This window comes from Stegodyphus dumicola, chromosome 1, assembly GCF_044657685.1.
Source record: "Stegodyphus dumicola isolate Sdum_Otavi_A_Nest chromosome 1, ASM4465768v1".
Taxonomy (NCBI): domain Eukaryota; kingdom Metazoa; phylum Arthropoda; class Arachnida; order Araneae; family Eresidae; genus Stegodyphus; species Stegodyphus dumicola.
In genome coordinates this window covers 90,729,693-90,741,935 of record NC_140768.1, presented here as the reverse complement: position 1 = coordinate 90,741,935, position 12,243 = coordinate 90,729,693, and the positions used below count along the sequence as shown (strand labels likewise).

The window sequence follows — 12,243 nt, the reverse complement described above, 5'->3', positions numbered from 1 at the left end:
CTAATGTTGCATGTTTGCTATGTGTAGGGTTTGATGACATGTCTGCTGAAGACACTGGTGAAATATTTTTAGAAAAAACATTGGATGAAGAAAATCTTGTAAGGCTTCTATACTTCAGGTCAACCAAAGCTGAGAACACTGGATATAGTAGAAAGTGTATGCGTCCGCTGTAGAATATAGTTCTACCATTTTGAGAAGTAACATTGTAAAATTTACGCTGTGATATATGAATACTGTTGAACAAAGAGAACAGAAGGAAAAAATGTGTGAAACGATAGATTACGTTGCATCTAGCTTTTTTTTTTTTTAATTTGCTAAATTGTGTCAATCATTCAATGACCAGCAGGAAAACATCCCCTTTTTTTGGCATTATTGGCAAAACTGCAAATTCCAGCAACCCCGACCTCACCCCACTCTTGACGAGAAAAGCAATTAAGGCATTCATTTACTGACTGGGAGGAGAAAAAAGCAATTGTTATGGTATTTCCTTCATCTTCAACATATGTGTATAATTTTCAACCTCATAAAACTGGAAAACCTCATAAACCTGAATAAACAGTACCGCTAAGATTATCATTATGAATGTTTTTGTCAATTACGAGAGGGCATTTTCCTAATAAATACGATAATAATATTGTTACTTGTTAATATTTTGCGGGATTGTCCCTTTCCAATGTCACAAATTAAAAATGCAACAACCGTTTTCAGGGCCAAAAAAGGCAAACCTATAAACAGTTATAAATAACATTCATTATAACTGTTATACAGGCTACCAAATCCCTTAGAAAATATAATATAGAAGTGTCGTACCAGTAGCCGAGTGCTTAAATCGCTGAATCGTTTAAACGCAAGCAAACGGTCTGTATTCATGGTCGGTTTTGGCGGTTTTCCCATGTGTAACATGAATATGAGCTTGTTTCCTTTAGAAAGTCCTCAACGAAATGCATCTCACCCCTTAGTCAGATATCTCTTGTGTGCTTTGCTATATTCAAATCACCTAACCTAACCAATACGGAAGTACTGATCAATTAAATTAACTATGGTAGAAGAAACAAGGGTTTCTGTCTAGAGGAAGAGATGGCTTCGTGGGGAATTTATAAGGGTAAAGGACCTTTTTTTTTACAACACACTGAGGGACTTCTATGCAGTTCAGAGCTTACAAAAGTCATTACAAACAACTCGCTGCATACTGCCAGTGTTTCAAGGCTTAAGCAACTCAATCATTAATGCGCTTGACTTGCAGATAATCTAAGGAAAGGAAAAACCAGATATTTTTCGTATATGCTTGTAGTTTTTATACCTCAAAGGAAATGTATGGTTTTAGCCTAACTTCTACAGTCATTCACAGATTCTCAGCGAGCTGAATCAGTCTGCTTTTTATAAATTGAGAGCTGTAAAAGCAATATATTCCTTTGCGCGAAGCAAAAGACCCACCTTTCACGCCCCGTTCACGCATAGACATTTCATTCAGTAAAGGATAAAAAATTTTAATTTTAAAATACAAGCAAACTGTCATTTAATACGGCAAATGTCTTAAAAGCAATAAATGCACTTCTTAAGAATTTAATTTTTTTTATACTTTTTTAGTTCTTATGAATATTTGCGCTTTATTGTAACTAATATAAGATATTTCTAATGTTATAATTTTAATTGATTAGTGAAATTGATTGGTAAATGATTAATTAATTGATATAAGATAATTTGATTCTTAATTTTTATGTTTGTTTCACAATTTTAAAGCTTTAATATTTTTCTAACAATTTAATACAGGATATAATTTTCATAATATCTGCTAAAAAATAGTGTCAGAGTTTTTTAAACAATCACAAATTAAAATCAAATTAACGTCTTTAAAAACTAAAAATAAAAATTTCCCCCTCATTCACTGCTTTGGTAGCAACAAGCCACATAAACTCTTAAAAATTAAAAGAAAATATCTTACTATTAGATTTTCCAAATTTATCTATCTTACTTTTAACTAAGCGAATGGTCTTGGGGGGGGGGGGGAATTTGACAAAAACTGCAAGGAATACATTGTTAGCTCTCCTGGTTTCAAGTTTTAAATATCATAAAATTAGTATTCGTCACATTTCGATAATAGTGAAATATTTCACATCAATTAAGACAATGAATAGCATACCCTACATTTTACACTATGATGAACTATTAATTTCAACTGCAGCTTCACTGCATAAAAAATTGTTATTTAAATACGCTGGATTTGGCAAGAAGTTGGCAAATGTATAGCAAATTGCAGGAATTGAATATCCGCGGGCAGTGTACTACGTATGGATAACTTGAAGAACAGGGTGAAAAGCTGTGAAAAGGTCGTTCTACCCTTGTATGCGTTCTCAGGTTAGCTTCCTGCGAAGTATAGAACAATCCAATTCAAATTCAATGACAAAAGAGGGTAACGAAAATTATTTTAAAACATTATTTTTCTGTTGACGATATGCAATATGCATTACATTTGGCAAACAAATTAGATATTTTTAACAAACTAACAGCACAACATAAGAACCATATTAAGCTACATGAAAATTACTACACAGGAATGAACCATTATGTAGTACTACTACATATTCAGATGAAGACGAACTAAGAGACCCGGATATTCGGTCTCCTATAAGAAAATATACTAGAATCACAACGTTCCTAGATGACTCCAGTGATGAGGCATGGTAATGTAATTTTAATTGAAAAAAAAAAAAAAAAAAAGTGTTTACAATTATGACTTCAAAAATTTTCAATTTTATATTTAACAAAAAAAATTTTTTTAATGTTACTTTTTTTAATTTTCGCACTTGAAATGCAATCCCATTTTTTGCAGTCTCAAACAACAGTTTTAAAGAATATGAAACCAATTAATCATGCTCTTTGAGGGTAGCCTGCAGTATCAAATTGGAAAAACTAATAAAGCATTAAATCAATGCAGTAAAACTTTTAATTTTTGAAGATTTTAATTGCACCTATATGCAAATTTAGTTTTCAATAAAAATTGAAAAATTTGGGGATATTCAGACTAATTAAGGATATTACTTTTACTGAAAATAAAGATAATGTCAAACTGGATTAAGTTATGATAATTTACATATCAATTAATTAGAAGGCTTAGGATTAACAAATACATTTGTGTTAATTACTCGTATTATCATTATATGTGTCACCAAAAATTAAAATATCCCATTTCAGCAAAAGCACATTTGTTTATCAGTTCTTAATCATTTCTGCAAATATGTGATTATTGTACTTCCTCATGTAATTTTCCCCTTTTTTTATTAATTTTACCATCTTAAAATTGCGAGGGGAAAATTATGCGACTAACTAATTTCCAAAGGTCATTTTTACAATACAACCATAAGAAATGAAAAGTTGTCACGGATAAACTACCAGTAACTATGACAATATTATTTCTTCAAAAAAAACCTACATTCCAAAAAGAACACATGGTACAGTCAAAAGTCGTTAATTCGGACAACCATAATCTGGACCTCAAAGCTAAAAACTTTCTGCGCATGCGCCTCGTTGACACACGCGCATAAGACCTTTACGACTGCGCATATGCGTGTGCGCAAGCGCAGAATACGTTTTCGCGTGCGCGTTTTATGTATAACGGACGGTATAAGCTAAAATTATTTAATTATCTATTTCAGTTAATGTTGATGAATGCATTGTTCCTTAACCTTCGAGTTGGATCCGGCTTATTATTTTTTGCAGACTGTAAGAGCAATTTTATAAAAGTAAACTTGAACTTTCCATTATGTCAAATAGAATTTCCGATGCTGGAGCTCCCAAAGGATCTACAAAACGAAAGTATGTTTCGATGTCTATCAAACAAAAAGTGGAATTGCTGCAAAAAATGGATAAAGACATGAAGAAGGTGACAGAGAGGTTAGTAAAAACGAAAAAATTTCGATTGACAAGTTAGTCGGTATTCTCGGCACAGCAATTACGGGACTTGAACAGCGGAACTTTGTAACTGAACAAGAAATTATGTCTGTTTATAGAATTAAAGAGAAAGTATTATCACATAAAACGAAGCAACTTAAACAACTTACATTGAAAGAAATGTTTAATAAAGTAAACAAATAAATATTAAGCTTTTTGTTTGTAAATTTTGATACCCTTTAGATCATAATTGTTCTTTATTTCATAAATTACGGTTTCCTATTTTTAATTTTAGAATTTCTGCATGCCATCTTATGAGATTTAAACTGATGATCTATAATCCGGAATCGCCGAAGTCCCGACGAGTCCGGATTAATGACTTTTGACTGTAATATGATTACAATCTCTATTAAGTTACCTTCCTTTCTGCTTCCCTGTAACTTAAATCTTGCCATGTCTTACTGTTGCCTCTGCTCCTCAAATCATGCATAAATAATTAGAGAATGTGAACGTGCAACTGAATGAAATCATAGCCTGAATCTCAGTTTGTATTTGCTTCGCTGAGATGAGTAGTAAAGCATAAAATGCAACAGTTAGAAAAGAAAGTTTCGGCATGACATCTGAAAACAGTTTGCAAGAGTTTATCTTTTTTAGCAAGACCAAAAACTTTAATACATGGGCAAACCCATTTTAAAATTTAGAGCAGCTCATTCTCTAAATGCACTGAGAAATGGGATAATGATGTTTTTTTTTTTTTTTTTTTTTTTAAGTTTTCAAAATCTGGCTCAAAAAAGCTATGGGAGCCATGTACCAATAGGATCCAACTATACCTGCAATTCATAAAATTTCAACATTTTATTTAAATTACAAAATACTTTAAAATTATGAGTAATGAATGGTTCTGTTCACTCAACTACTACTTGGTAGCCAAAATTCAGGGATCAAATATTTACATAAAAAAATTCATATGGATAGAGCTTTCCTACAAAATCTACTTGAGAATTTTAAAGAAATAATATAAGAACAGATTCAAACGCACTATTATAGGGAAAAGTGCAGAATCACTCACTGCTTGGCGCGTTTTTAAGAATTGCACATACTCGGTATCCATGTAGACATCAACCTATTTTCACTTACAGAAACATCCCAGAATTGCACAAAAATGGCATTGCGCAATCCCTTGACTTTATCCATGTACACATCGACCTATTTTCACTTAAAATGTCAAAGAAAATTGACAAAAATTCAATTCTTCTAACCCTTGTAAAAAGCGCCAAATAAACGCCAATCAAATAAGTGGGCGATTCTGCACTTTAGCCCTAAAATTAATACAAATAAATAGCGTATCCTAAAATACGTTACATTTAAAAATTGCCGACAAAATGTTTCCTACTTATCAAGCAAATGTTCATCGCTTAATACGACATTCAAGAAGATGATCGCATAATTTTGAATGTTGCACTGAAAGCGGATTTAAAACATATTCACTGCAGATAGAATAATTTTTCTTGTTATTATGATAAAAAGAGAGTTTAACTTCCATGTTTAAAAAAAGTCACAGTGACCTTCCAAACTGAAGACAACACTAATCCGTCTTCAAATATTTCCTAATGCTATAAAAAAGTACATAAGACAATAATCTATAACCGCACCTCGGGAATACTTGACTTATCACTTTTTCCAAAGTTCGACTTGCTACGTTCGGGTTTTTTCTCGCTCTGCGTGGAATTTTCATAAATATCTTCGGACGGTGTGTCTACCTTTTTGGAATCTTTATTTCTTTTTATATACCAGTACGCTAGTCCAACAGCTAAAGGAGTACCTACACCTAAAATGATTGCTAAATGCCATTTAGATAACCGAGGCACATTACTTTCAATGGTCGGGGCCATCTTGTTTACTGCCGCCAATGCCAGATTCTAAAGATTATTGTAGGCAAGAGGTTAAAAAGTCATTTCAGCTGTTGCCAAACCGAAAGAAAGAAAGACAGACAAAGTAGACAGATGTCTTTTGTTGCACCCGCTAAGGGGTCTAGCCTGGACACCTGTCGAGATCGATATCGGAAAACCAGTTGGGATTCTCTTTCCACTCGACAGCAAACGGGAGAGCGAGTCCTTCAAATTCCGTCGGCGGAAAATGAAGTGGAGATGCCGTGCGGAAGTGACGTTTATTGCATAGCAACCAGTCTGTCTCACCTCTACATTGTTCGAGGCTCAGGGAAAGGGAGGTAGTTTGTTGTCAAAAGTGCTGCTTCGCACGTGCTTTTCAATGAGGATGGCGGTATCAAAAAAAAAAAAAAAAAAAAAATTACCAATCAGTTGGAGTAAATGGTGAAATTTTTCGAAAAACTCTGCAGCTGTTAAGTGATAAACTTGATAGAACATTTAGTAAAGAGCACAGAAAAAAGAAATGGGGAAGAGTCAATGGATATTTTACACAAAACTGCAGCTATGTGAAGAGCGTAAGCATAATTTTACGTATGATCTTTTGCAAAATGGAAATTTTCTAAAAGGTTACATGTTTGTAAACTATTTGTTAACAGTTTTATGGTTAAAATATGTTTTGTCTTAAAAGGTTATGTAACAGTGTCCTAAGTCAAATCATTAAAATATAGCATCGCGTACGCGTGTTTAATATTCCTATCGAATTTGAATCAAAATTTTTTTTAATTTTTAGCAGCCCATGATTATATCAATAACTTATTTATTCAGGAATTCTACTTATCACGTAGCTACATATATACCATGTATCGAAAATACCAATAAGCAGAAAACTTTGGATTGATGCATTAAAAGACGATTTACTAGTGAGTAAAAATATAAGAAATTTTTAACAGAAGTAATGGGAAGGAAAATAAAAAGAATTAAATAACTATAGGTTAAATCACAAAACATATCATCGTGCATATAAATGCACACACATAAACATATATATATTATATAAAATGGAAGGGAAAATTGCATAACAACTGCATGTTAAGATAATGGAAAGATTTTTCTGTTTATATAAATGAACTCTGGCATTCTTCTGTGTCAGTAGGTGCAGTTATAGATACGCGGGTACCATCCTACAGCGCTGATGACACCAGGAAATCCAAACTTTCGATTGAATCGTAATTTGATTTTGTTTCGTTGAAAACTATGTAAATTTATCTATTTGGTGAAAATAACAGAACAAGGGGTCTAGTCTAGACACCGGTCCAGATCGATATCGGAAAACCAGTCGGGATTCTCTTTCCACTCGACAGCAGAAGGGAGAGCGAGTCTGGCCCCTTCAAATTCCGTCGGCGGAAAATGAAGTGGAAATCTCGTGCGGAAGTGACGTTTATTGCATAGCAACCAGTCTATCTCACCTCTAGATTGCTCGAGGCTGAGGGGAAGGGGGTAGTTTGTTGTCAAAGGGGCTGTTTCGCACGTGTTTATTACTGAGGATGGCGGTAGGAAAAGAAAAAAGCAACGAGTTCCAGTAAATGGTGAAATTTTCCGAAAAAATCCGCTGCAGTTAAGCTGCTGGATAGCACATTCAGTAAAGAGTATGGAAAAAAGAAATGGTGAACGTTAATGGATATTTTAAACGCAGAAAGAAATGGCCTTTTCAAAACTTCAGGTATGTGAAGAAACGTAAACATAATTTTACGCATGATCTTTTGCAAAATGGAAATTTTCTAAAAGGTTACATGTTAGTAAACTATTTGTTAACAGGAATTTTATCATTAAAATACATTATTTTGTCTGAAAAGGTTATGCAATAACGTCATAAGTCAAATCATTGAAATATAGCATCGCGTACGCGTGTTTAATATTCCTGATGAAAATAATAATTTTTAAATTATTCAATAATAATTCAAAAAAATTTAATTTTTGGCAACCCATGATTATATCAATAATTTTATTTATTCAGGAATTATAGTTATCACGTAGCTATAGTATGTATCGTAGATACTAATAAGCAGAAAACTTTGGTTTGATGCATTAAAAGACGATTTACTAGTGAGTAAAAATATAACAAATTTTTAACAAAAGTAATAGGAAGGAAAATAAGAAGAATTAAATAAGTATAGGTTAAATCATAAAACATATCATTTTGCACACACACAAACATATATATATATATATTAACATATGCAGTGAAAGGAAATTGCAGTACATATTCCTATTTATGCCCTTTTAAAGTCGATCCCACTAGTGGCCGAGCGGTAAAATCTCCGAATACTGGTAGTGCAGTCTGAGGCTCAAATCGCGCGAACGGGCTGGACGCATGGGCATCATTACCAATGTATCTGTCATTACCAATATATCATTGGTAACTTCCAGAAGCATAGAAGTTTAAGGCACACAAAATCTGTTTTAAATATATATATATATATATATATATATATATAACTTATTATAAATATATTAACTGATGCAATGAAAGAAATTGCAGCGCATATTCCTATTTATATCCTTTCTAAATCGATCCCACCAGCGGCCGAGCGGTAAAATCGCTGATCACTGGAAGTTCGGTCCAAGGTTGGAATCCCGCGAACGAGCTGGCTGAATGGACGTTATCGTGGTTTTCTCCGTGTGTTACGTGTATGCGAGCTAGTTTCCCTTAGAATGTCCTCCACGAAGGCAACCCTCACTTAAGGCAGATAGCCCTCGAGGCTTTGCCGTAATTACATAAAACCCAAACAAAGCAATTTTTGATCTGAATAAATATACAGAAAACTGATGTAATATCTAAAAGTAGACCACATTGAAAAATCTGATAACTAATTATAAATCATGCATTATATTATTTACAAGAATTTAGTTTAACCGAAAATTATATAGGAATTTAACTTGTTTTATACAGGAGATTCTAAAAACTATTGGAAATTGACATTGATATCGGTACAGTTAAAACTACTTAAATAAATTTTTTAACTCAAAGCAATTTAATGTAAATGTTGAATTTAGGATATGCATAGTTTGAATTATATACTGCACAGATTCTTTAATTCTAATGTATTAAATTTTTATACACTACAAATTAAAATAAAAGTAGAGGGTATTAAAATAAAAGTAGTATTAAAATAAAAAATACATTATAATTTAAAACATAAAATTTCAAAATTTACAAATTACTCATCAAAACATGAAATTAAGTACATTGATATATACATTAGTTTAAAAATTACAATTTTAAATTAAAAGTAAATTCGAATTAAAGTTCGAATCCAGCGAACGGACTGGCTGCATGGGCCTCATTACCAACATATCATTGGTAACTTCCAGAAGTATAGAAGGTTAAGGCACGCAAAATCTGTTTTAAATAAATAAATGTGCATATATATATATATATGTGTGTGTGTGTGTGTGTGTGTGTGTATATAACTCTATGATAAATATATCATCAGATGCAGTGAAAGAAATTGCAGTACATATTCTTATTTATACCCTTTTTAAATCGATCCTACAAGCGGCCGAGCGGTAAAATCTCTGAACATTGGACGTTCGGTGCAAGGTTGGAATCCCACGAACGGGCTGGCTGCATGGGCGTTTTCGTGATTTTCCCCATGTGTTACGTGTATACGAGCTAGTTTCCCTTAGAAAGTCCTCCACGAAAGCAACCCTCACTTTAGGCAGATAGCCCTGGAGGCTTTGCCGTAATTACATAAAACCAAAACCAAGCACTTTAAGATCTGAATAAAAATACAAAACTGATGTAATATCTAAAAGCAGACCACATTAAAAAATCTGATAACTAATTATAAATCCTGCATTATAATATTTACAAGAATTTAACCGAAAATTATACAGGAATTTAACTTGTTTTATACAGGAGATTTTGGAAACTCACATCCATATCAGTACAGTTAAAACTACTTAAATAATTTTTTTTAACCCAAAGCAATTTAATATAAATGTTGAATTTAGGATGTGAATAATTTGTATTATATACTGCATATTCTTCAATGCACGTGTTAATGCATTAAATTTTTATACACCACAAATTAAAATAAAAGTAGAGGGAAATACATTATAATTTAAAACATAAAATTTATAAATTTATAAATTACTCATCCAAACAGGAAATTAAGTACATTGATATATACATTAGTTGAAAAATTAAAATTTTAAATTAAAAGTATGCACTCCTTCTTTATATGTGAAATAGGAAAACACCAAATATATGATTTTCACTAAAATTTAATTAAGGAATTGCTACTGTAGAACACATAAATAATCTAGAATCGTCAGCATCAAATGCGTTATTTCTATAGCGAAATATTCGAGTTTTTCACAAATCTTAAGAAATTAAAATATCCATTAAGTACACTTCCAGAAGCTATCCGCCGTCCTCACTTTAGCTCTAAAACGACAGTCAGAAACTTTAACGGCAGCTATCCAACTGACGGAAAAATTTCCGACGCGTCGATCTCTGTAATGATCGAGACGATGACACCAGACTCGCTCTCTGTCGAGTAGATGGCAAAAAACGACCCGTTCTTCCATCTTGACGGTGTCCAGACTAGGGCCCTAAGTCTTTCTGCACTGATGGGCGAAAAATCAAGCATAGGTGCGAAGGAAAGTATATAGAAAGGGGGGCAATTTCGTATTTCAGACGAGAGTAAAAATGTACTTGGTATATTTTATAGGAGTTCGAAAGGCCAGGAAGAAAAGATGGGACAAAATAAAGTAAAAAATAAATGGCCCAAAAGTAATGTAGAGGGAATATAATTTTTTTTAAAAAAAAGGGTCTATAGAAAGAAAAGGAAAGGAAGTAGGAGAATTTTGTTTAAAAAAAAAAAAACCAAGCTTGTGTCCATGAGTGTAGTCAAAGGAAGTTGTTATCCTTTACATTAAGTCTTCCAGGTGTGTGTAATGAGTGTGTTTTGTAAAGCTGAATAGATGTGAAGATGGGGGAAAATTAATAACAAAATATAATATTGGGGGTACAGTCACATAACAGTATAAGTCTAGTTTGGAAGCTAAATTTTGCTATAACAGGGAAACTAAAATTTATTAAAATATTTTTTAATTTTATTTTAATATTTTTATTTTAATATTTATTTTAATATTTTTTTAATTATTTTAATATTTATTTTTTAACATGGGAAACAATATGTTAGCCTCTACCTTGAGACACAGTAACAGAGGACACATAAGATCAAGATACATATAATATCATACAAAATTATACATTAACTAAAGTAACATCATCTATTGCGGTTTCCAACATATTCATATACTTAGAAAAATCCATCAGATAAAGTCATAAATCTAAAACAAGGCGAGAACACATCAGCAATAAATAAGTAAATAAATTATAGAGTTTTTTTATTTTAATATTAATTAATTTTGAAAAAATAAGCATTTTATTTATTTATTAAGTTAATGGTCATAATTTATTATATGTGTACTATTTTATCAAGTTGAGGCACACAGTATTAATATATGCTTTTAATTTAAATAGATAGGAAATATAGATTAAAGGAGAAAAAAATACAAATCTATACATTCATTGAGGACCAAGATCGTGTTTTCTCCCTGACAGACAAACAAAGTAGACAGATGTCTTGTTTTGCACCCGCTAAGTCTTTCTGCACCGATGGGCGAAAAATCAAGCATAGGTGCGAAGGAAAGGTATATAGAAAGGGGGCAATTTCAGGATCTAGAGGATAGTAAAATGGAACTTCGTATTGTTTTATACGAGTTCAAAAGGCCCGAAAGAAAAGTTGGGACAAAATAAATTAAAAAATAAATGGCCCATAGCGATATCGAGAAGAAAGAAATATATATTTATAAAAGGGCCTCTAGAGGAAAAGGAAGAGAAGAAAAACCTAATTAGCCAATGCGTACATGAGTATGATGATGGTGGAACTATGTGATGAATGGAGGTAAAAATTAGATAAATAATATGATTTTAAGATTCTTGTGTCCACAGTCAGTGAATATTAATACCAAAAGAAGCACTAATTATTTAACATATATAAAATTCACACAATTTACAGGAAGAGAAAGGGGGAAAAAACAGGTGAGAACATGAGTACATTATGCAGCGCTAGAACATGTCGACTTGTGAAATTTTATAAGTAGTTTAATTTGCACATTTTATTCTTTCATATATACTGTACAATAGAATATACGGTTGAACCCATCAGGTTGTACGTAGAGGAGAAGAATTAAAAAAAATAATAATAAATTTAAAAAAAATTACGTATATAAATAAATAAATACAACATATATTCATAGTAAGGAGAACTGAACTACACAGAATAGTTATATCTAGTTGCGCATAGAAATTATATTATCACATTACTTCAGTAGGGGTAAGGAATTACACGTTTGATAGAAATACAAAAAGGAAAAACAATTAATAAAAAGAGAA

At 32.1% G+C, this 12,243-nt stretch overlaps 1 protein-coding gene across 1 annotated transcript in view; it reads right to left on the bottom strand.

The window, feature by feature from the left end:
- Tom70 (translocase of outer membrane 70) overlaps positions 1–5,802 on the bottom strand; it is a 66,234-nt gene extending 60,432 nt beyond the window's left edge. Inside the window, exon 1 of the mRNA XM_035371337.2 lies at positions 5,541–5,802. Within this exon, the coding sequence (XP_035227228.1) occupies positions 5,541–5,780 (240 nt within the window). The 5' untranslated portion in view covers positions 5,781–5,802. The remainder of the gene's footprint in view (positions 1–5,540) is intronic.
- Positions 5,803–12,243: the final 6,441 nt, after the last annotated feature.